Below are 26,832 nucleotides of genomic sequence, written 5' to 3' on the forward strand. Positions count from 1 at the left end.
GTGTCTAAAAGGAGAATAATGGCCACATCTGGACCCTTCGTTATCTCTGAGTATAGAGAGCTCTTTGTATGTGATCACCTCCGGAATGTGTGGATGCGGAGGAGGGGGGCTAACAGGCACCAGAGTGCTCCGCTGGAGATTTTAACTTCCATTCAGTGTTTTCCATCTTACACATAATCTATATGCAAACAATACTAAGCTATGCTAAACTATAATATATATTCTTTACAAATCCCTCTTTTCACATCCGCTGGATGTGAACCCTTCCTCTGGGAATATTTATTTCCCTCTTTATGCCAGATCTTGTCATGGCCTGGCCTCCTCGTCCTGTCTTAGCTCTGTCATTTGACGTGAATGAGTCTCCTGAAATATAATCTTTCGTTGCCTAGATTAAGGTCCCACAAGACCTGTAAGATACCTATTTCTCGGGGAGAGAGTCTCTCTCTGTTAGGGATGGGAATAGGGGCGTGGTTTCTGTCATGTGGTACTCCGATCCACCCTCTTAGATCTTCCATCCTAGGGAAGTCAGTAGGTCTGTGTGCGTTAAATCTGTAGTGTGCAGGTGTCGAAGGAAAGAGGTGAAATTGAGAGTGGTCAGGCAGGGGGGGGGGTCTTGCATCCTAGCGGCTGGTGAGTAGCAGGTTGGCATCCTGATAACCAGTTGACGATCCGGTCCCCGCTGCAACTCATCTGCTTCATCCTGTCTGGTCTGCGTCATCTGCTTCATCCTGGTCTGGGCTGCGTCATCTGCTTCATCCTGATCTGGGTCCTGGAAGTCCTCTTGTCCTTCTGGTCCTTCTGGTCCTCTGCTCCTCTGCTCCTCTGCTCCTCTGCTCCTCTGCTCCTCTCAGCGTCAGCGTCTCCTCCGGCTGTCGATGGGTTCTTTATCCGGTGGTCTTGAACTTGATTTCGTCTGGATCGTCCTGGTCAGGCTTGTTGTTGTTCTTTCACTGGTGTCGCATGGGCCCTGGATTCGACATGACTCCCATGGGCAGCATCGTGCTCTTCATTGGCTCCTCAGTCTCTGAGCCGGGTGATGATGGTGTCCGATGCTCCTGTGGGCAGCTCCTCATGGCAGGTCCTCACAGCAGGCAGTCAGCACACGATGGGGGTCGATGCTGGAGCGTCAGGTGTAGCTGTTGAAGGGAATGAGAAAACACAACACAACAGCCACTAGGCCGGATCCATACAGAATGTGACACTTGACTATGAAAAATTGTATTTTAATTTCTATATTTAATAAGTATCTAATACTTTCTAGGCTTGAATTCGCAATCTTTAACTGAGTCGGAGGAACAGCTTCTCAACCCCGTGTGGGAGGAATCATCTATCAAATGGCCATCCGTCGTCCAACAGAGTCTCAATTACTTATCCAATCCAATCTAACTTTATTTATCTTTACTGGTTATGATAAATGTAATTGATCCTATCTATGGCCCTAGGGCATAGAAATATTCAAATCCTACTAGGATCTGATAGCAGGCAGGTATTCATCCAGCACCCTCCTCTCTCGTGCTCGAACCCTAAAACAGCTTATGGGGAAAAACAAAACATTTGCACATCGCATAAATAGGTGTCAGTTTCTTAACAGCTCATGAGAAATCGATTACTCGTACGTCCAACGGACGACTGTAATAATAACCACTATTTTTTCCAAAAAACAGTAAACCCAAAACTATCCTTTAAAACCGACAAAAAAACAAACCTCAGTTTTTGAAACGGTGATGAGAAATCAATTACTCGTACGCCTAACGGCATTACTGTAATAATAACCACTGTCTTTTCCCAAAAAACAGTAAACCCAACACTATTCTCTAAAACTGTCAATCAAAAAAAACCAAAAAGATAAACAAATAAAAACTCAGTACTGAAACAGTGATGGGAAATCAATTACTCGTACGCCGAACGGCATTACTGTAATAATAACCACTATTGTTTCTCAAAAATCAATAGTAAACCCAACACTATATCTTATCTTCAAAAGGAATTCTTCCGTCCTTGTTCTGCTCTGTCCTGCTCTCATCTTGGCTCGCTCTAAAGCAGTGGTCCGTCCGGGGGTCTCTCGTGCTCGTCCTCCTCAGGTCTCTGGACCAGTTTTCACAACCATCCTCTGCTACCATTTGTTGGAGTTGGACAGCGACACACCACCTGGACGACACTCACTGGAAGAAAGAGCGGTAGACTTTTACGTTACATCTATAAGCGTTTTATTCAGAAATCAGGATACAAGTAGACATCATGCATGGACCCCCCTCCTCAGCTGGGACCAGTGGCCCAAGCGCTGGAGAGAAGACGACGGTTCAGAGTGAGCGGCCATCTTAAATAGCCGAAAAGAACAGTTCTGATTCGTCAGGAGATAAGGGGGTGGGGTTTTCTCATTGGCTCTTGTATCTTTTACTTCCGCCGTTGTCGCTCCTTCATTGGTTCTTCTCGGCCCGCCAATGAGAGCATATGATGTGAAAAGAAGTGTGGGAAGAAAGATGGAATTCACATGTAGCTTCCTTTGTCTGAGCTGGGGAGTTTCCTAAGATAATCTTATCTCTTCCGAGGTGGGATGCGCTGGAGGTCATTTGTCAAAAGGAGCCCTTCACGTGTGTGTGTGTGGGTCGGAGAAAGGTCAGTGAGTGGCCTCGAGTGTCTAAAAGGAGAATAATGGCCACATCTGGACCCTTCGTTATCTCTGAGTATAGAGAGCTCTTTGTATGTGATCACCTCCGGAATGTGTGGATGCGGAGGAGGGGGGCTAACAGGCACCAGAGTGCTCCGCTGGAGATTTTAACTTCCATTCAGTGTTTTCCATCTTACACATAATCTATATGCAAACAATACTAAGCTATGCTAAACTATAATATATATTCTTTACAGGGCCGACTTTAAAAGTCTACTTAGTGCACAATTAGGTCTGGATGTAATTTCCTTAAATGTGATGGTTGTCCAGATGAACTTTTTATGAATTGATTTGTAACTGAAATCCAAAGCATGGTTTGCTAATATAAATGTGCTAATTTGGGCAAATTTTATATTTTTAATAAAATGCATGTAAGTGAGACATACATTCAAGTTTCAAGTTTCAAGTTTTTATTGTCACATCCCCTTTTATACAAGTATAATCGGTTCGTGAAATTCTTATGTGCAAAACACCCGACAGCAGTAGCAGACTAAAAAAAGAATAAGAATGAGAATAAACTATACAATATCCACACACAAAAAGAAGAAAGTATTAACAATATATATATAAAACAATGTAATAGAATATACATCATGACAATATATATATATAAAACAATGTAATAAAATATACACTTTTTTGAGACTATATATATATATATATGTATATACATACAATATATATATAAACAATGTAATAAAATATACACCATGGCCATAGATATTCACAGAATATGTTCTGGTGTGTAGTGTTAATGAGGGTCTCAGTCCTTGTTCAGCAGCCTGATGGCCTGACTGAAGAAGCTGTCGCTCAGTCTGTTTGTGCGGCACTTGATACTGCGGGATCGGCTGCCTGACGGTAGCAGGGTGAACAGTTTGTGGCCGGTGTGGTTATTGTCTTTCATCATCCGTTTGGCCCTGGCCACGCACCGCTTGGTGTATATGTCCAGGATGGAGGGAAGCTCACCTCCAACGATGTACTGTGCCGACCGCACCACCCTCTGTAGTGCCCTACGCTCCAGGGCGGTGCAGTCCCCGTACCAGACGGTGATGCAACCTGTCAGAACACTCTCGATGGTACTGGTGTAGAATGTTCTGAGGATGCGGGGGGCCATGTTGAATTTCCTCAGTCGCCTAAGGAAATACAGGCGTTGTTGGGCCCTTTTCACCACGTGAGTGGTGTGCGTGGTCCATGTGAGGTCCTCGGAGATGTGCACGCCGAGGAACTTGAAGCTGCTGACCTCTCTACTGCAACTCCGTCTATGGAGATGGGGGTGTGCTCTCCTCTCCGCTTCCTGTAGTCCACGATCAGCTCCTTGGTCTTCTTGACGCTGAGGACGAGGCTGTTCTCCTGGCACCACTGTACCAGTGATCCAACCTCCTCCCTGTAGGCTGTCTCGTCGTCGCGGTGATCAGCCCCAACACTGTTGTGACGTCAGCAAACTTGATGATGACGTTGGAGCTGTGCATGGCCGTGCAGTCGTGGGTGTACAGGAGTAGAGGAGAGGGCTCAACACGCATCCCTGAGGGGCTCCCGTGTTGAGGGTCAGCGGCTCTGAGGTGGTACTGCCCATCCTCACCACCTGGCGGCGCCGACAGGAAGTCCAGTATCCAGCTGCACATGGTAGAGTGCAGGCCTAGACCTCTGAGCTTGGTGTCGAGCTTGGCGGGAACAATAGTGTTGAACGCTGAGCTGTAGTCCACAACCAGCATTCGCACACAACAGTTCCTCCTCCAGGTGGGAAAGGGCGGTGTGAAGTGCCATGGCAATGCGTCGTCGGTGGATCTGTTTTGACGATATGCAAATTGCCATGGGTCCAGCGTGGCAGGCAACATGGAACAAATGAAGTCCTTGACCAACCTCTCAAGCATTTACTGACAATCGAGGTGAGGGCTACGGGTCTCCAGTCATTCAGGCAGGTTACCTTGGGGTGTTTGGGGACAGGCACAATGGTGGACATCTTGAAGCTCTCAGGAACAACAGCCTGGGACAGGGAGAGGTTGAAGATGTCTGCGAAGACTCCTGCCAACTGGTCTGCACATGCTCTGAGGGCGCGCCCGGATGTGGTCGGGACCTGCCGCCCGGATGTCCACCCGCTTGAAGGCTCTGCGCACGCCAGCCTCTGAGATGATCAGCAGGCTGGTCTCCTCGGCGGCGCTGCCTTCGCGGGCTGCCGCTCACGCCGAACCGAGCAAAGAATGTATTTAGCTCGCCTGGGAGGGAGGTAGAGGAGTTCTCTTCACCGCTGGTTCTCCTCTGAAGTCCGTGATTGTCTGTAGCCCTTCCACACACCTCTCACGTCATGGCTCTTGAGCTTCTCCTCCACCTTGTTCCTGAACTCCCGCTTGGCAGAGCCGATGGTCTTACGGAGGTCGTGGCGGGCTCTTTGTATTCCGCCATATTCCCGAGTCAAAGGCGGTGTTACGCGCGGAGTGCAGCGGGAACATCGCGATATTACCACGGTTTCTGGTTGGGATAAACCCGTACCGACTTGGTAGGAAGAACCTCATGTATGCTTTTCTTCATGAACCCGGTGACTGAGGTCGCGTACTCACTGACGTTGTTGTCCGACGCGACCCTGAACATATCCCAGTCCGCACGTTCAAAACAGTCCTGTAGCATAGACTCCGATTGGTCCGACCAGCGTTGCACTTCCTTCACAGCGATTGGTTGCTGCTTAAGCCTCTGCCTGTAGGCGGGGAGTAGTTGGATGGAGCGGTGGTCCGATTTGCCGAACGGTGGGCGGAGGAGGGCTTTGTATCCATCCCGGAAGGGAGTGTAGCAGTGGTCGAGAATCCGCTCCCCCCTCGTGTTGCTTTTTATGTGTTGGTAGAACTTCGGGAGAACTATCATCAAGTCATGATTATTAGTTTTAGTAAACATAAAGTAAGTGGAAGCATTCTGAGGCTCCAGTTGTTTCCCTCTTCTATCAAAGGTGAAATCCAGTTCACCTGTACTTTACATATATATATATATAATATATATATAATATATATATAATATATATATATATATTATATATGTGTGTATATATAATATATATATATATATGTGTGTTTATATATTATATATATACATATATGTATATTATATATATGTGTATCTATAGTATGTATATATATATATATATACAGTATATATATATATTATATATGTGTGCATATATGAACTGCACAATGGTGCTTTGGCTGAATGCTAAGATAAGCATACTAACGTACATGTTCTGATCATTCTAGCATGTGGTTGTTTAGCTGGAATAATGTTTATTTTGTTTACCATCTTAGTTTAGTGTTTTAGCATAAATTTTGGGAAAATTACTGTAAACTACTTTCCACAGAAACGAGTAGTGCAAGGGGTTACAGATATAAGAGTTATTATAAGACAGTTATTAATCCCATTGACGACGATTACTGTGTTACTAGGATGCAATTCGTCGTTGTTATGCCAGGTAAGCACATTTCACCACGACGTGAACGAGCGGCAGGGCAGAATGCAGTTTCTATCATAACCTTGAGTTCTGTTCAAAATCTCACTTCAATCCACCCAATAGTCGGCACATTTTCTCCAAAGAAATCATAAGTATCAATTTCATGGTTGACTTAGAGGAAAAGTCAGAGGAATCACCAAAGTCAGGAGGATTTGACCTGATGGGAACATAAATGCCTGAACCAACTTTCATGCAACCCATAAATCTTATGGTATCAGGAAATAAAAGTCAAGTAATCATGAATTTCTGTAAAAAGAAATGCTGTCCTCTTGGCTCAGACATTCAACGACAACCATATTTCAGCTTGTTCAACTGACCGACGACAACAACAACAAAACGAACAAAATGAACACAATTCTTGTCTGGAAATTACATAATCATTGTTCAAAAGAAAACTATTAATCAGCTTTAATCTAAAACTCATAGTCCTCTCAGGATCATATCTTGATTTAAATGATCTTAGCCTGTCTCTGACACACTTTGTACGACAGGTATATTCACCTCATGTGTAAAGCTTTCTGTCTGACCCCATGCTGTTCAGAGAGGCAATTCATTGCAAACTGATTGGTTGCAAAACCTTATTTTCCAAGTATCGATCCTGGGGTCGAGCCACATAATGCAAAAACCTCAGCAAGATGGATCTGCTGTCACGTCTTACAGTAGAAATCAGGCGATCAATGTACGTCCCCAGGGGTCTGTATGAGCCTAATTCCACTCATCGGCACTAAATAGTGAACATCCCCGGTTTCATTAATCTTCCATTCAGAGAGCATTCTTTAGTTAATAGTCCACTCTTTAATCTCTGAACAACCACTGCATGTATCTGTGTGAGCCAATAGATTCTCCCTCTATTCGTCCGACGGAGAAGATCGGAAAAATATCTTTTACTTTGATCGCTATATCCTCTCTTTCGCTCCCCTTTCTTCAATTTGGAGCTGTCTTCTGTCACCGTTTAAAAATCTCCCCATGGAATACATTTTATTGGTCAATTTAGTGGAAGACGACAAGCTTGGATGTAAAAGTCAATATGTCCTGAAGTGATATAGATGATAATGATGAGCAATATCTCACGACACATCCTTTCACCTGATACAGAAGTACGTTTCTGTATTGGCAGGGCCGACTCTGAAAGTGAGACCTCCATTCCATCTGGCGGCTTGGAATCACACAGATTTATTCATCATTACAAGACATTCTGAAGGGTGAAGCTTGTGGCACTGGGTCTGTGAACCGAACATAACACCATCATGTAAGCCTTTGTTTCAAGGCCTTCACCTATGACCAGGGTGGACTTGATCCTTGATATTAGGTGTGTGTAAGCAGTCCGGTCTCATTCCCGGTATTCCAATACAGACGTTTTGTAATGGTTCTTGTCATCTGATACCAACGCACATGGCATCGACAGAGCTTTTAACTGTAACACATTCAATTCAATTCAATTCAGTTTATTTGTAGAGCCCAATTCCACAAATTACGAATTTGTCTCGGAGTGCTTTACAATCTGTACACATAGACATCCCTGTCCCAAAACCTCACATCGGATCAGGAAAAACTCCCAAATAACCCTTCAGGGGGAAAAAAGGGAAGAAACCTTCAGGAGAGCAACAGAGGAGGATCCCTCTCCAGGATGGACAGAACAATAGATGTAATGTGACCAGAAGGACAGATTTAGAGTTTAAATACATTCAATGAATATGACAGTGTGTATGAATAGTTCGTAGTAGGCATATTCCACGATGGAGACCTCCACGATCCATCAGGCAGATGGAGGTAAAGAGGAGGAGTGGGCGGAGTCTCAACAGTGGGCGGAGTCTCAACAGGGCAGTGGCGTAGTTGGTAGTAGGAATTCCACGACCCAGACCTCGATGATCCATCAGGCAGATAGGATCTATGCCGTCTCATAGAACGCTGCTCTAAGCGTTAGCTAAGAAGTATAAAGAGTGACTAAGTCCGTATTGGGTGGAGTAACGAGGTGGATGGATGGGTCAAACAAACCCAGGAGTTTCACTGGCTGTTCGTGTCCCGTGTAGAAAACAAACTTCAATGGAATTTATTTTAGGTACTTGACGTAAAGTTCTTGAGTTACGTCACATAATACATTGCCTAATCCCAAGGGGCAGTCCTAGTTGGGAATGGCAACGGGTTGGTAATGAGGTGTTGGGAAATTTGGGGATTTAAAGTTGTAATTGGTTTGTTTGACAAATTCCAAAAGTCTTCTTTAAAAGTTTTTTCAGATATTTTCTGGTTAAACTTTTGCTCAGGTTGATGGTCGGAGGAGATATGAGGAGAATTAAAAGGTTTCTCTGCTGAGTGTTTGTTCACCGGTGGCACTACGGAGAAATATTGGAGTCTTGGTTGTATGTCGTACTGAACTAAAACAAGCATGAATGCACATGACATAATGCGTAATTGATGTTAAACGAATGCACAGTTGTAAAAAGTAATAACATAGTAATATGCCATATGCATATTCTATAACTATTTCATTGATCATTTCATACTAGAGCTACATGTAAGAATAAGAAAACATGTATTCATCATATTTTGAAAAGTTATATTCTCCATTATTCTTGAATTGTATGTTTTTCGGAAGACTGATTTCAAATTGTTCATAGGTTACACTTAAGTGCCAAATTACAATTCCAGAAAATTACTGTCAAAGAGATGTGTGGCCAACCAGATGTTTTTTCTCTCTTTCCCAGGTTACAAGTGCCCACGCCTCAAAGTCGGATATTGTGAAGTCAGAAAGCCCCAAATCCACACTAAAGCATATATGGACAGGGAGCAGTAAGGACATGTCCATCAGTAGGCTGCTGTCACAGACTCTTCACGGCAAAGAGAACAGCACAGCCTTGGACCTCCGCTACGATACTCCAGAGCCCTACTCTGAGCAGGACCTTTGGGACTGGCTGAGGAACACCACAGACTTGCAGGACTCGCGGCCGCGTGCCAAACGGCGGCCAATGGTCAAGACGGGGAAGTTCAAGAAGATGTTCGGCTGGGGCGACTTCCACTCCAACATCAAGACGGTCAAACTCAACCTGCTGATCACCGGTAAGATCGTGGATCACGGCAACGGCACCTTCAGTGTCTACTTCCGCCACAACTCCACAGGCCAGGGCAACGTGTCCGTCAGCTTGGTCCCCCCAACCAGGATAGTGGAGTTCGACGTGGCGGCGCAGCAGTCCGTCATCGACGCGAAGGACTCAAAGTCCTTCAATTGCCGCATCGAGTACGAGAAGGTGGAGAAGGGCGCCAAGAACACACTCTGCAACTTCGACCCTTCCAAGACCTGCTACCAGGAGCAGACCCAGAGCCACGTCTCCTGGCTCTGCTCCAAACCCTTCAAAGTCATCTGCATCTTCATTTCCTTCTACAGCACCGACTACAAACTGGTGCAAAAAGTTTGCCCAGACTATAACTACCACAGTGACACTCCCTACTTCCCTTCTGGCTGATGTTCCCATTCTACGATCTCATATACAGAAAAGTGGACGAGTGGAGCACAGACTGGGGCTTCTACCCATCCCAGAGAAATATGTATGTTAGCCGTATCGTCCCGAACCATTTCCATACCACACACTCAGCCATTCCAACTGAATTCCCCAATTTAATGTTCTGAATTTTGCAGAGAGATTTAAAATGTAAAAGGTGGTATGGTATATAAGACTGTGAAGTGCTTGCAATGACCTGAGAAACTCTGTGATTACTAGATAATTAGCAGTTAGAATTTTGATCCTGAGTTATGTTTTGTCACTGTTGTGTACATAGCAGGGCTTTCTGGGTCCTCTTGGGGTCACTTTTAAAACTCTGCCCTTTGTTGTTTGCTTTCTCTTCACACGTTTCGAACTAGATGTCGACCACTTTGTTTCCTCTTTTTCGCATATAACTCTGGACAACAACATATGGACTGTTCGCCCCTGCTGTGCTATTTACGCTCTGCAGTTTATCCATAATGCATAAATGGAAAACAAAATGAATTCCTCATCTAAAAAAAACAAAAAAGAAAGAAAAAAAACCTCCTTTTCGATAAACCTGCGAGGCAGCTGAGGAGAACAGTCAATTTGAATGTGCGTTTGATGCTTTTAGCGATGTACGGTGGTCTTACCTATGTAGGGGTGAGCTAGATCTGAGCAGGCTTCCCCCTCAGGGGTGGGAGAGAACATAATGCGCTGATACCCCGTGACCCCGTGACCCTGTCAGTCTCAGCTGTTGCCAGTGTTCTTGCTAGTACAGCTAGATGTCGACTTTCTTGGGTGATTGGTTCATTCTCAGCTGATTGTCTGGTTATCTGATCGATTGATCGGCGGGTCGTTCTTGGGGTATGGGGCTTGCTCATTGTGACTTAATATATCAAATGTAATGTATTGAATTCTATATCTTAGAGCCTAATTTGTATGAATGGTTTGTATTGTACATAGAATATCCCAATTGCGCCGCTTCTGTACATACCCCTAATGAGCTGTGTGTTTACCTCTTACCCGCTAATTCCGCTAGTTCACTCCATTTATGCTCGTTCTTGGTTCCTCTAACAAAGAAAATGATGTTGCTGCCCTAGTTGTGATTTTCTTGAAATCAGCACTCCTGTACAGAAGCTGTAAAACTGACTAAATATATTAAAAAGTATTCATTGAAATGTTCTTTATTGGGTGTGTGTGTGTGTGTGTGTGGGGGGGGGGGGGGGTAGAGATGTACATATAAATTAAAGAACACAGTACATTTTATCGATTGAATGTTGGTATGTGTGAGTTCTTTCTGTAATTGTTGCTGTAATAAGTAAATAAGTAAGTAAGGTTTATTAATATTGCACTAGAATTTAAATAATTAAGAATTGTCAATTAAAACAAATTGACAATAACATTTTAAAAGTTGAAAAAGCTAAGTATAAGTCACAGTAAAAGATGGTGCAGTATTAAAAAAAAGTAATGCCTTGTTGAAGTCTGGTGACATGTCAGCACACCTGTCAGCAGTTTGAAGCGGCTAACATCAGGCTCCAGTGTGTAGTTGACCAATGCATTGAATTACATAACAGCTGTGGATGTTTAAAATACCTTAATACCTTAGCACAGGGCGTAAAGTCCATTTCGATGTGAGCGGTCAGTGATGGGCAGGAGGTCAGGGTGGTTGAATGATTCAAACAACACAAGACTTTTAACCACGTGGTTGCTGTACAAAACCATCATGTTGGTATAACTAAATTAAGAAAGCTAGGTAACAAACTTTCTTGTTTTCACGCAAAACCGTATGAATAACTTTAAGTTTTATTTCCCCCATTCAGACTGGTGGGTTTATTTAGGCCTCTCTGAAGCATCAGAATGCTATTGATAACCACTGATCACGCTCATTCAATCACCTTATGACATTCTCAATACCACATACTCATGGCAACAATTAACACTCTTTCCTCCTAAAAAAATAATAATGTTTGTGCAAACCATATAAGCTATGCTAATGATAAGAAATAGAACATGGTTATGGAAAATAAATCAAAGTGCCGGTAAAGTAAGGCCACTCTGTGTTGGGGTACGAGGGAAAGCTTGTGCCTGTCGTAAGTAAGAAAAACAACATTTATAATAATGTACTTTTTGAAACAAAATGGGACAAAATGATTCACACAGTTACACATGAATAATATGAATCGATAAGGTAAAAATAGATTATAATACTAAACACAGAACAATAAGAATCGGTAGGCAGGATCTGGTGGTGTCTCGTGGTTTGGGTGCAGAACCAACGTAACACCCTTCCACTGACTCCCTTTTCCAAAAATACAGAATACTTTGGACAATGCAAGTTACACTGTTAAGAAATAAGATCTTATCAGATCTTGGGTTTTTGTTTTTGTTGTACATTTCACTACTAAAACCTAAGTTGTAATAAACCACATTTGTCTGTTAAAGCTCTCTACACAGTTTATTCTCAAATGTTCCTCAATTAGAACTGTAAAATAAGGCCAGTTCCAATATTTACACCGGTTTTTTAACCAGTTATCAAACTAAACAAAACCAAGAGCAGCAAACAAATGCTGGAAACATCCACCGCACAGAAGTGTTGAAGATGATTGGAAAAAGACAAGAAGGAGATGAGGGCGGCCATTTTGGATCCAATGTACTGAGCATAATCACACACTTTGGACCCAGCGCTAAGCCCCTCCCCCAGATGCTTCTCCATCACGGTGACAGTTACCAGGGAGTCCACACTGTCACTAACAGCACGCACTAAAGTAATATCTAATTATCTCAGGTTTACAATACGCCATGTCAACTGACTCATTGAAAAGAGGTAGAAAAGAAGAAGAGTAGAGGGTAACTACCACATCACCTGGCGAACGAGACACCGTTCCCGTAAAGCCAAGTAGGTTTGTAATAACTGTTATAATCATTAAAATATTCAGTATACCTTCAATATCTAGCGTAGCTATTCCCACTTGCTAATGCTAGTTCATGATGAGCTAACGCACACTGCTAATGTTAGATTTACAGATTTGTCGGTATACGTGTAACGTTGTAGAAGTGTATACTCCTTCCGACCTCTCCGGGTAAGGTTTAGGGCTTCCTATTTATTAAAATATAATAGTCTGCTGTACATTTTATACACACTATTTAGATTATTGTTGTACTTCTTCATGATTTAATGGTGGGACATGGAGTTTCAAATGTGTTCGAATTGCGCAACTATACCACAATAAAATATAGTTTTTTCTTGAGGAAATGTATGAATGAGTATGAGTACTAGTTATAAAACAAATGAGGTAGCCTCCATATTTCTGTATAGTGTGCAAACAGAGTGTATGTAAACAGTCTGCGGACCCAGAACACGTAAGCCCAGTGCCCGACTCTGATTATTTCTTGCCGTCTGATTGAGCAGATTTCCTAAGAATCGAGTGTGCCAGAAAGTTGGACGCATAGAGGTGAACTTATATTTCAGTCCCTGGGAGATGTGGAGATTTGGATGCAAGACTGATAAGCGTCTGTTCTGGGACTCCACAGTGGCACCTGCCATCGAATCCTCCGACTCTGCAGTTAGGATCAGCAGTCGGCTTTAAACAGATTAGGGGCTCTGGGGGAGGGAAATCCGCTGCCTTTAGCTGGCTCACAACTTATCAGTAATTAAAGTGGATGCCAGGTTTGTGTGTTCGTTGGCGGTCCGCAGGGTGCATTTATAGCTGTCCTCATTAAGAAGCCTCTTACAAAAGTTTGCCCTCAATGTTCAATTTTAACAAGCCAGTAGGGGTTTCATAGTATATGGATAAATAGCTTCAGTGTAGGAGCAAACATATAACAGAACAATGCCTGTCAACTCTAAATGTGATCAACCTCACAGCTCTGTTAGTTATGTCTGTATTTATGTCTGTTTATACTGGGAGCTTACCTCAAGTGGACCAAAGGTGGCAATGTGGATTAGTGTGGCAGGTATAGTCTATATAAGGCAGATGGAACAGAAAGGATGAGGCATGGGTGACGGGGAGGTCACCGATTTGTACCGCTCACACGGTCGTATTCACCGGGCATCAGCACCAGAAAGCCAGTCGGTCTTCTCTCTGAATATCTGCCATCGCCCAATCGGTCTCCTCTGAGAATGATGATGACGGCCGACGGTCTGCACTGCTGTCGGCTCAAGTTGTTCAAACTACTTTACAGGACATCACAGGGGCTGCATCTCTGAAGTTGCTTTAATATTGTGATATTATTTTGAGAGGCCGCGGTCAAGTTCGGCGAACTTCCTTTCCTGTTTGAGATCGTTTGGGTTTCGGGGGAACAGGCCGTGAGGAGAAGACGCCCGGCTGCTGAGGCTGGTTGAGATTGTATTGCAGAGTCGGCACATTTCAGCTGATTTGAGATTCAGATTCAACTTTGTCATTGCACTGAGTACGAGAACTGAGAAGACAAAATGTTGGTTTGCATCTGACCAGAGCTGGGGAAGAAGCTGCAATGCAGATACAGTGAATATGTAGAAATATATATATAAACAGTATGTATAAACAGTTAATATGTAAACATTAAAGTCAAGGTGCAAGCGTATGGAGACGTTAAGGTGCAAGTGTGATTGGGGGAGGGTGTGGGGAGAGGTTGGCAATGATGGAGAGGGGATGGTGGGGGGTGGCGAGGGTAGGGGCTGTCAACTCAGACAAAACTGAAGTAATTTTAATCGGCCCTGAACACCCCTCAGGGATCAATTATCTGGTGATGTGGTTTCTAATATCCACTGTAAAGAATCTCTGTTATCTTTGATCGGGACTTGTCCTTTAACTCCCATGTAAAGTAAAGGACTGCATTTCTTCATCTACGTAACATTTAAAAAATCAGCCACATCTTGTCTCAAAAAGACGCAAAAGAACTGATTCACGAGTTCGTTACTTCTAGACTGGATTACTGCAACTCCTTATTATCAGGCTGCTCTATCAACTCCTTATTATTAGGATGCTCTAATAAGTCTCTTAAATCAACACCTTATTATCAGGCTGCTCTAATAAGTCTCTTAGGTCCCTCCAGTTGATCCAGAATGCTGCAGCTCGTGTTCTCACTAAAACTAAGAAAAGAGATCACATCACTCCTGTATTAGCTGCTCTGCACTGGCTCCCCGTAACATCAATAATCACTTTTAAAATTCTTATCCTCACATACAAAGCCTTGATTGGTGATGCTCCATCATATCTTAAGGAGCTCCTAGTACCATATATACCGAGTATTTGTTTGAGTGAAAACAGTGCAACATGATCCAACTGTACCAGGTGGGGCTGGGGATGGTTTTGAATGCCTCAACCATGTTCGTGTGAACATGTTCCAGGGTCTTGTCTCCTCTGGTGGGGCAGAAGACATGTTGGTGTAATTCAGGGAGAACAGACTTCAGGTTAGAATGGTTGAAGTCACCCGCAACAACAAAGGCTGCGTCTCGGTGTTTAGTCTGTTGTTTGCTAACGGCAGCATGCAGTTCTTTCATAGGAAGCTTAGCATTAGCATCCAGGGGGATATACAGTATATGCTGCAGTCACAATAGCTGAAGTAAACTCTCTGGGCAGATAGAGCAGTGGCTTTCGAATAGAACAGTGTCCGTGCACCAAGCTTTGTTTCTAAGAGAGGCCCCGCCTCTTACCGGAGTCGTCTGCTGCCTATCTGCCCTGAGCACACGGAGTCCCGTTAGCTCAATGGTGCTATCGGGAACTTCGCTGTTGAGCCATGTTTCAGAATCAATCACAATCAGTACACATTACGACATCTCAGGGCCTCACATCGGATCCAGAAAAACCTTTTGAAGGTGAGACGAAAAGGAACAAACCTTCGTGAGAGCAACAGAGGAAGATCACTCTGTCAGGATGGACAGTAGAATAGATGTCATGTGTGCAGAATAAACAAAACAACAGAGTTACAACACATTCAATACATATCACAGAAATTAATATAATGAGAGTAGTCGGGATGATGAAAAAGTTACAACTACCAATAATAACAGAAACAGTGGATATAGCAAATAATCGTGATTTGTCTACCAAGATTTGTCTGAATAAAAAGAGTATTACTTTGATGATGATAAAAATAAAAAAAAGATAATGATGATGATGATGAATGATAAAAATGTAACATCTAAGTGCCAAGATGACATTAGGCCTGGAGACAGTGTCTGATGTGTCAAGCAAAGGGTCAAGCAGGACGAGTCAAGGTAAATCATAATGTTCCAGTATTTCATCTTCATGCATAAAGGCAAAGGCAGATGAAGCAGCTTCATTGGAGCGAGATGATGCTCTGAAAAATAGACAAACTAGAGGCACAACAGGAGGAAATCAGACTGGAAAAGGACGAGCTGAGGAAAATACCGGAACAACTAAGCACTCAATACACAAATAGCTGACGCTGCAAGACTTGATTCGATGGTAATCCATTGCAGTTCATTTCGTTTATTAGAACTTTTGAAAATTATATTGAAGAGAGAACCAGATCAAGATTTTTTTAATTTTCTGAAACAATACACCAGGGGGCAGCCTAGTGAGCGGTCTACATATGACACCACAACAAGGATGTCAAAGAGCAAAAGGTCTTCTGAAAGAAGTCGTTAAGACCGAGGATGTTCAGACACCGCATGCATTTGCTAAGAGGGTGCTGCAACGCTATAACAACAAATAAATTCAATTCAGTTCATTTGTATAGCCCATTTTCACAAATTACAAAATTTGTCTCAGAGTGCTTTACAATCTGTACATATAGACATCCCTGACCTTTGACCTCACATTGGATCAGGAACAACTCCCAAACGACCCTTCACGGGGAAAAAAGGGAAGAAACCTTCAGGAGAGAACAGAGGAGGACCCCTCTCCAGGATGTGACCAGAAGGAATCATTATACACAAATTAAAACACCGTAACAATACAATCAATGAGTATGACAGAGTGTATGAAAAGTTGGTAGTAGGCATATTCCACGATCCAGACCTCCATGATCCATCAGGCAGATAGGATCTATGACGTCTCAGAGGGTCCATTGGACCTGGTGGGTCTGATGCCTCCTGCCTGGTGAGCCGGCCTCCTGGCATGGCCTTGCTGATGCCCCCGTTTCCTGAGCATCATTAAGTACTTTTGTAGCCTAAAGCTAAGGACATAGTTATTTAGAATAACCATGAAGTTAAATTATTTAACCATAGTTGAATAGCTTAAACGTAGCGTTAAGCAGTTTTTACTAATAATGTTGTAGTGTAAAATGAACACCCTTAAAGCATAAATAGCTAACATCCTATCAGTAATCATAATTATTTATTATCAAAATGTATTTTAAAAGCATCAGTTTTCATTGTTCAAAGTTTTCAAATAAATCGGGATTTTGATTGGGTATAGTTGTGTGAGTGGCCTTGTGGATATTTTGCACAGGTATTCCATACACTACCTAGTTTTGGTGAATTGTTTCCGTGGTGACGTAAAGTCCTGTGAGATCATATGGGATTCTGGTGAGACTTGTGCTCACTATGCCAGAACATGCCCACTTTTGAGCGATCTAATAAAATCCAAGACCAATGTGATGAGACGTGTCTTTAAATTATACCCTGCACATGTTTCGCTGCTGAAGACGTGTTACCTGTGAGTGACCTCCCCAACGTTTGTGGTTATTCTGACCAAATTGTTTCTTCGATGATAAACCAACTCTACTTGCCACCAAATATCATGTTTCTTACAATCAACGTCCAAACCAAATCATTTCAGCTGTTAGTTAAACCGTCACCACATAATTTATCTTTCATAATTTTGTTCAGTCCTCCTCAACGCATTTCATACTTCATTGTATGCAAGGAACAGATCTCATTGTGCCCTTCACTCAGAATCCCCTTTGTGAACCACAGAAGGAGGTAAAGTGATGGAAAAAGCCCGGCGGCTGACAGCCTGTCAAAGAGTTAAACTTGGTGTCAGCTGGGTTACACTTCCACATTGACAGTAATTGCAGGTGACAGGGCTAAGTACAAGGCTCCACACAATGACAATGATGACTCCGGAGGAAATTCTTCATGGCCTCCCCTTCGTGTGCTGTGACAGGAGTGATTATGCAGACTAGGAACTTGTCAAGACCACATTATTGGACCTTGGCTGGCTGAGGAGAACCTAATTATGGACACAAGACAAAATCTTAACAGAGTCTGAAACCTCTCATTTCTAACTCTCGGGACTCAATGACTGAATCCATAGTCTTTAAAAAAAAATTGTTTTTGATAAACTGTGGTTCCAAATTCTCTTTTCTTGCCAACTAGTTTCTCTAAAATGTGCATTATATCAAACCATCATTTTATGGTATTATCATAAACAAATACATCAGCAGCAAAGTTAGCAAAAGGATCGCAATGAACTCAAGAGAAGAACAGAGTTCACTATGAATGAACACTTTATTGATCCCACAGTGGGGAAAACCCATCCTAAGGAGCATTGGGCTGGGAGTTCAATTCAATTCAATTCAGTTTATTTGTATAGCCCAATTTCACAAATTACAAATTTGTCTCGGAGTGCTTTACAATCTGTACACATAGACATCCCTGTCCCAAAACCTCACATCGGATCAGGAAAAACTCTGAAAAAACCCTTCACGGGGAAAAAAGGAAGAACCCTTGAGGAGAGCAACAAAGGAGGAACCCTCTCCAGGATGGACAGATGCAATTGATGTCATGTGACCAGAAGGACAGATTTAGAGTTAAAATACATTCAATGAATATGACAGAGTGTATGAATAGTTCTTGGTAGGCATATTCCACAATGGAGACCTCCACGATCCATCAGGCAGATGGAGGTAGAGAGGAGGAGTGGGCGGAGTCTCAACAATGGGTGGAGCATCAGCAGGGCCATGGGATAGTTGGTAGTAGGCATGGACCACGATCCAGACCTCCATACACTGACCTGTCATTCTAATGAAAGGTGTGTGTGTGTGTGTCTTTAACCACAGGGCAGTGGCGTAGTCCGTAGCAGGAATTCCATGACCCAGACCTCGATGATCCATCAGCAGATAGGATCTATGCCGTCTCATAGGGTCCGATGACCCCATGAGATGTGAAGTCAAAAGGACTCCGGGGAGAAAGCAGAGTTAGTAACGTGTGATTGAGAGATGACAATTCATCCCTAAGGAGAGAAAAAAGAGGAGATAGGTACTCAGTGCATCCTAAAACGTCCCCCGGCAGCTATAAGCCTATAGCAGCATATCAAGGGGCTGGACCAGGGCAAACCTGATTCAGCCCTAACTATAAGCTCTGTCAAAGAGGACAGTCTTAAGTCTACTCTTAAACGAGGTGACTGTGTCTGCCTCCTGGACTGAAATTGGAAGCTGGTTCCATAGAAGAGGAGCTTGATAACTGAAGGCTCTGGCTCCCATTCTACTTCTTAAGACTCTAGGAACTACAAGTAGTCCCGCATTTAGTGAGCGTAGCTCTCTAGTGGGGCAATATGGTACTACAAGCTCCTTAAGATATGATGGTGCATCACCAATCAAGGCTTTGTACGTTAAGAGAAGAATTTTAAAAGTGATTCTTGATTTTACTGGGAGCCAGTGCAGAGCAGCTAGTGCAGGTGTTCAATGCCTTGCTCAAGGATACATCAACATGGGAAAATGGGGATTGAACCGGGTACCTTGTGGTTACGGGATGACCGCTCTCCCCCACGAGCCACAACCCACAACCCACCCCATGAGCTACAGTAAGACTAATTCATAAATGTACACATATTATCAGGAAAAAGACAATCAAATATGTAAAAAGGAAGTCGGAAACAAATATCTTATACTTTCAAGCACCCGTAGGACTGAATAATCAACCACTGGTATTGAATATTTTTTATAATTACATATTTTTAGACAGCCATCATTCTATATTTGAATATTTTGTCGTGTTATTTCAGTCCGCTATTTCGGTCATGACTTAAATATCTCAAGACATCATTTGAAAATGTAATTTTAACTACAGGCCTTCAGGATGAATTGCTATATTTTGGGTTACCTTCCGACATCTAGCGCCATCACAAGGTCAACAATTCAGTTTGTCCCATATTTTAGTTTATGACCAATTTACTTTTAAAACTAGATTCATTTTGACAGAATCAGCTTTCATTTGTGTTTATAGTGATATTTAACGAATGTTATCATATTAACACACTGAGCTAGAGGGAACATGGTAAACATACCTTCCTCATCAGCATCACCTGTAGTTTGTGTTTATAGTGATATTCAGCAAATATTAGCATGCTAAGAGACAAAGCTAGAGGGAACATGGTAAACATGCCATACTCATTAGCATCAGCATGTTTACATTATCATTGTAAGTGTGTTAGCATGCTGACAATAGCACTGTGCTACAGAGCTGCTAGCATGGCTGCAGATAATCAGATAACGTTTCAAAACATTAGTCATTCATCATACAAAACATTATATTCTGACAACATAGAACAGAGGAACACAGAATGATTATACTTTGGTTTGACATCACTAACATCTGACACAACAGTTGCCGGGGTTTAGCTAACGTCGTTGAAGAAAAGTCCGTACAAATCCTCCTATGGCCATTTGAGAGCGCTAACAAGCAAAGTTATGCATGACATCTTTAAACATGCTGTTCAGTGCATCCGCCTTCCACCACAAGCCTCAGTTAATGCGCACACATCCACACTCCTTACCCCCACTCGCCAGTCTTTTCCCCCCCCAACACCTTAAGGTGTCATCTGCGGAGCTGTAATGGCGGTTTTAATGGTGCTGAGATAAGTGCTTTGAACTCGTTGAGTGTAATCACCTTGGAAATTTCCCACTGAATCATTTCACATATTTGCAGCTTTCCAATTACTTCATAATTTATGCCCCTACTAAGTTCCACGCTAGGACTATGGGACACTAACACTAAACCAAGGTGATAACAATAAATGCAGTGTAATGTTGAAAACTTGCATAGAATTAAAATTGTATATTAAAATAGTTACCGTTGAACCTGAATAGTCAAATATTTAACGATGACCAAATTGTTGCAGTGGCAAGAAAATCTGGTCATGAAACAAAAGATCATTCCATTCATGTGGGGGCTGAATGTTTCTCCCAATCAATCTTCTATTTTAATATAAATATCACCCAATAAATAATAATGTGAAAATAATTAATGTGTTTTCAATCAATCTCCTTAGACTATATGAATAATTAACGATCAAAAATTGCAAAGGCGACGAGCAGCATCTCGGCTCAGAAAAGCTACAAAGGGCTTTTGTTTCATAATCAAAGGAAACATTTATGAATCACATCACTGACATAAGAACGTAGCAGCAGAAGAGTGTAAACATATGTTGAACACACAAGGGGTCGATTCTCTGTCACTTTAAGGGGGTGGGAGGAGCTTCGCAACAGCTGTGTGTAGCTCGCAGTTCTTTCTCTCTGTCTTTCGTTGACTCATTTAAAACAATGAAAAGTGAGCCGGCAGTCGGTCCATCATCATCATCATCATCATCATCAGCCTACCTTCAGCCCTTACAAACAAACAGCGCCGGGCTACATGAAAACAATGTCATATTAAAGAGTTAAACTCTGTGTCCAGAGTGACCAATGGGTCGACCACATTGAGCGGGAGGCGGGTCTCTGAGCAGCTTTCTGCAGGATTGATACTTTTCCATCTTCATGGAGTTTTTGCTGATGATGGCGGCGGCGGACAAACCTCACTTCACAGTTCTCTTGATGTTGTATTCTCTTCAGAGCCTAAGAGCAGGAGCACGTTTATTAGAAATGAGAAAAATACAGCTAATGCAAAACTGCAAGCAAAACCAATAGACTGAATACAATTCAATTCAATTTATTTGTATAGCCCATTCTCACAAATTTGCCTCAGAGGGCTTTACAATCTGTACACATAGACATCCCTGACCTTTGACCTCACATCGGATCAGGAACAACTCCCAAATAACCCTTCAGGGGGGAACAGAGGAGGATCCCTCTCCAGGATGGACAGAACAATAGATGTCATGTGACCAGATGAACAACAGATGTCATGTGACCAGAAGGACACATTCGAGTTAAAACACATTCAATGAATATGACAGAGTGTATGAATAGTTGGTAGTCGGCATGGACCACGATCCAGCCCTCCATACACTGACCTGTCATTCTAATGAAAGGTGTGTGTGTGTGTGTCTTTAGCTTGCATGAGCCCTCTGACACATCCGTATGCAGCGGAGGCTGTGTGTCTGGTGTGAGACGGGCCTGTCACAGAGCAGACAGCGGAGTGGATATCAAGTCTCCTCTCGATACATATCTATGTGCTCTCCTGGAGACTCCCAGAAACCCTCTGCAGCAAAGCGTTCCGCCTGATTGATGGAGATCCTTTTTTTGAATTGGCTTCCTGCAGTTGATTCCAAGCTCCAGACCGCTCATCCAGGGGTCTACCAGTGGCTTTAACTTTGAGTAAGGGGGGCGTGGCAAATAAACGGCACCAAAATGCAAAATTCTCACCTACAAATATTTGACAACATAACTATTTATACCAACAACAATGCACATGTGTGACAGTTAGAATGAAAAGAAGGTTAGAATGGAGGTCTGGATCGTGGAATATGCCTACTAACAACTATGCCACTGCCCTGTTGAGACTCCGCCCACTGTTGAGACTCCGCCCACTCCTCCTCTCTACCTCCATCTGCCTGATGGATCGTGGAGGTCTCCATCGTGGAATATGCCTACTATGAACTATTCATACACTCTGTCATATTCATTGAATGTATTTTAACTCTAAATCTGTCCTTCTGGTCACATGACATCTATTGTTCTGTCCATCCTGGAGAGGGATCCTCCTCTGTTGCTCTCCTGAAGGGTTCTTCTCTTTTTCCCCATGAAGGGTTGTTTGGGAGTTGTTCCTGATCCGATGTGAGGTCAAAGGTTAGGGATGTCTATGTGTACAGATTGTAAAGCCCTCTGAGGCAAATTTATAATTTGTGAGAATGGGCTGTACAAATAAACTGAATTGAATTGAATAGAATAGAATCTTGCATGCAGAAGACATCCTAAAGACCCAGAGCAGCGTATTGCAGTTTGATGTCAATTGTTGTACAGCTTAAAACTACTGGACACTATTTTATTGAGTTTTGTTTTAGTGAAATGCTCTGAATGAATTTCAGTTGAACAGCGTTCATGTTCAGGGCTTTTATTGTGAAAAGAAAGGAGACACTGAGTAGGGTCATAGGGATGTTTTAGGATACACTGAGCACCTCTCTCCTCTTCCCTTCTATCCGTAAGGATGAATTTACATCTCTTCATCACACATTACTCACTCTACTTCCTCCCTGGAGTCCCTGTGACTTCACGTCTCTCAGGGTCCATTGGACCTGCTGGGTCTGAGGCCTCCTGCCTGGTGGGCCGGCCTCCTGCCATGGCCCATGAGCAAACAGATCGCATGAATGAAACAATGTCAGTGTCACTGAGTCTGTTGAAGAGTAAAGCAGAATAAGTTCATATGTAATCCATCACATTAACCTTTATGGGCTCTACCTGTTGTTGTGTCTAAATAAGTGATAACATATTAAGAAAGTGGTCCAGTATTGAGATGGACTCTCGTTAGCGTCAATGCATGTCCAGGGAAAGGGTTTTTGCTAGAGATGCACCGATCAGGTTTTTGGTGCCGATCACCGATCACTGAAATCAGTATCTGCCGATCACCGATAATACCGATCACCGATCACTGAAATCAGTACCTGCCGATCCGATAATACCGATCACCGATCACGGTGTCGATTGAAGCATTCTATTTATTGTGTCGCATTATTGCCTAGGACTATGAGGAAATACATATATAAAGCACCTCAAACATTAAAGAAATTACAGATTTCTTTAAACATTTAGGACTTTTACTTTGAAAAATGTCCTAATTGAGACATTCAAATAGTTTGATTGCTATTGTAGGGGATTTCAGATATGTATGGAACACATCTGCATCATTCATTTCCTGGAACTCTTGGGGAAATATATTTACAGGACTTTTTTTAACAAACAAAAGTCAGACTTATTTTTATAAACTCTTCCTTGGTACAGTAAAAATGTTTTAATGTTAGCATAATTTAAGCTAAATCTCAGAAAATATCTATAAAGATACAAAATCAGTTCATTGTTTACTTTTATATGTTAGTGTATGATTGTCGACATCTTATTTTGAAAAACGGATGTTGTTTCACGTGGTTCTTTCCGCTAACTTTGCAAAACCGGATGTTGCCACTTAAATCCTTCCGCTAACTTTATCAAATGGGAATATCGGCCGATATGGATCGGCGCCGATCAGATCGGTGCATCCCTAGTTTTTGCCCTTATTAATATAATTCTGATTATAAAAAGGATTTCTTAGAGACTCCTTGGTGAAGATAAAAGGTGAAGCCCATTACGAGATCACCAATGGCCGACACAGATGGAGCGATAACTAATATATAATCACATCTATTCACACCTACCCTCCCAGCCCATTAGGCGTTGCCTGTGTACAGTATCTGGGTGTGGAACTGGGACAGAACCATCAGCACAGCCCAAGCTGCTGAGCAGCCTAATAGTTTTGTTTTGGTGGTTCAAGCATGATTGGCTTTTCAAATTATGAATAATGTGCTCTAGCAACAACAATAAGAGCCGAGTCCCATTGAAAGATGGCTGCGTGAACACAAACAGGCTGCTGTGCTCCGAGCCGGGGGTTTGATCGGCACGGTGTCACGGCGATGCTTACGTACAATTATCATTTATCCTCTGGTTAATCATGGAGCCTCATTGAAATGGAGCGGTGTAGATAGAGAATACAAACGACGACAATAAATAAAAGCCCGTTATTAATGAGAGAAAACAAACGATGGTTACAGCGTGAGCAAACATGATGTCACGCCTTCATACAGGGACAAACTCTGTGGATGCGTCTTTTAAAACAAATGACAAGAAACAGTATCACAATATCAGTCACACAGACGATACATACGTACGTACATACATATATATATATACATGAATATATATATATGTATATATATATACATGCATACGTACATACATGCAGACATACACTACCGTTCAAAAGTTTGGGGTCACTTAGAAATGTCTTTATTTTTCAAAGAAAAGCACTGTTTTTTCAATAAAGATAACAGTAATCAAAAATACACACGATACATTGTTAATGTGGTAAATGACTATTCTAGGTGGAAACGTCTGGTTTCTAATGAAATATCTCCATCGGTGTATAGAGGCCCATTTTCATCAACTATCACTCCAGTGTTCTAATGGTACATTGTGTTTGCTAATCGCCTTAGAAGACTAATATCTGATTAGAAAACCCTTGTGCAATTATGTTAGCGCAGCTGAAAACAGTTATGCTGGTGATATAAGCTATACAACCGGCCTTCCTTTGAGCTTGAAGTTTGAAGAACAACATTAATACTTCAAATATTAATCATTATTTCAAACCTTGTCAATGACTTGACTCTATTTTCTATGAAATGTTCAATTCATTTGATAAATAAAAGTGAGTTTTCATGGAAGACACAAAATTGTCTGGATGACCCCAAACTCTTGAACGGTAGTGTACAAATACTGTATACATACATACATACATTCATATATACATGCATACATATATATATGTACATACATACTCACAAGTAAATATATACATACATACATATATACATTCATACATCGTAGTCCATGCCTACTACCAACTATTCATACACTCTGTAATGATTCATTCTGGTCACATGACATCTATTGATCATCTGGCCACATGACATATATTGTTCACCTGGTCACATGACATCTATTGTCCATCTGGTCTCATGACATCTATTGTTCATCTGGTCTCATGACATCTATTGTCCATCTGGTCACATGACATCTATGGTTCATCTGGTCTCATGACATCTATTGTTCATCTGGTCACATGACATATATTGTTCACCTGGTCACATGACATCTATTGTTCATCTGGTCACATGACATCTATTGTCCATCTGGTCTCATGACATCTATTGTTCATCTGGTCACATGACATCTATTGTTCATCTGGTCTCATGACATCTATTGTTCATCTGGTCTCATGACATCTATTGTTCATCTGGTCTCATGACATCTATGGTTCATCTGGTCACATGACATCTATTGTTCATCTGGTCTCATGACATCTATTGTTCATCTGGTCACATGACATCTATTGTTCATCTGGTCTCATGACATCTATTGTTCATCTGGTCACATGACATCTATTGTTCATCTGGTCACATGACATCTATTGTTCATCTGGTCACATGACATCTATTGTCCATCTGGTCTCATGACATCTATTGTTCATCTGGTCACATGACATCTATTGTTCATCTGGTCTCATGACATCTATTGTTCATCTGGTCTCATGACATCTATTGTTCATCTGGTCTCATGACATCTATTGTTCATCTGGTCACATGACATCTATTGTTCATCTGGTCACATGACATCTATTGTTCATCTGGTCTCATGACATCTATTGTTCATCTGGTCTCATGACATCTATTGTTCATCTAGTCACATGACATCTATTGTTCATCTGGTCACATGACATATATTGTTCATCTGGTCTCATGACATCTATTGTTCATCTGGTCTCATGACATCTATTGTTCATCTGGTCACATGACATCTATTGTTCATCTGGTCTCATGACATCTATTGTTCAACTGGTCTCATGATATCTATTGTTCATCTGGTCTCATGACATCTATTGTTCATCTGGTCTCATGACATCTATTGTTCATCTGGTCACATGACATCTATTGTTCATCTGGTCTCATGACATCTATTGTTCATCTGGTCTCATGACATCTATTGTTCATCTGGTCACATGACATCTATTGTTCATCTGGTCACATGACATCTATTGTTCATCTGGTCTCATGACATCTATTGTTCATCTGGTCTCATGACATCTATTGTTCATCTGGTCACATGACATCTATTGTTCATCTGGTCTCATGACATCTATTGTTCATCTGGTCTCATGACATCTATTGTTCATCTGGTCTCATGACATCTATTGTTCATCTGGTCACATGACATCTATTGTTCATCTGGTCTCATGACATCTATTGTTCATCTGGTCTCATGACATCTATTGTTCACCTGGTCTCATGACATCTATTGTTCATCTGGTCACATGACATCTATTGTTCATCTGGTCATATGACATCTATTGATCATCTGGCCACATGACA

General features: G+C 42.2%; 1 protein-coding gene across 1 annotated transcript in view; it reads left to right on the forward strand.

Moving 5' to 3' along the window:
• nxph1 (neurexophilin 1) overlaps window positions 1-10,795 on the forward strand; it is a 55,321-nt gene extending 44,526 nt beyond the window's left edge. The window contains exon 2 of the mRNA XM_056412607.1: window positions 8,858-10,795. Within this exon, the coding sequence (XP_056268582.1) occupies window positions 8,858-9,613 (756 nt within the window). The 3' untranslated portion in view covers window positions 9,614-10,795. The remainder of the gene's footprint in view (window positions 1-8,857) is intronic.
• The last annotated feature ends 16,037 nt before the right edge of the window (window positions 10,796-26,832 follow it).

Source organism: Pseudoliparis swirei, chromosome 1, assembly GCF_029220125.1.
Source record: "Pseudoliparis swirei isolate HS2019 ecotype Mariana Trench chromosome 1, NWPU_hadal_v1, whole genome shotgun sequence".
In the NCBI taxonomy this organism is placed as follows: domain Eukaryota; kingdom Metazoa; phylum Chordata; class Actinopteri; order Perciformes; family Liparidae; genus Pseudoliparis; species Pseudoliparis swirei.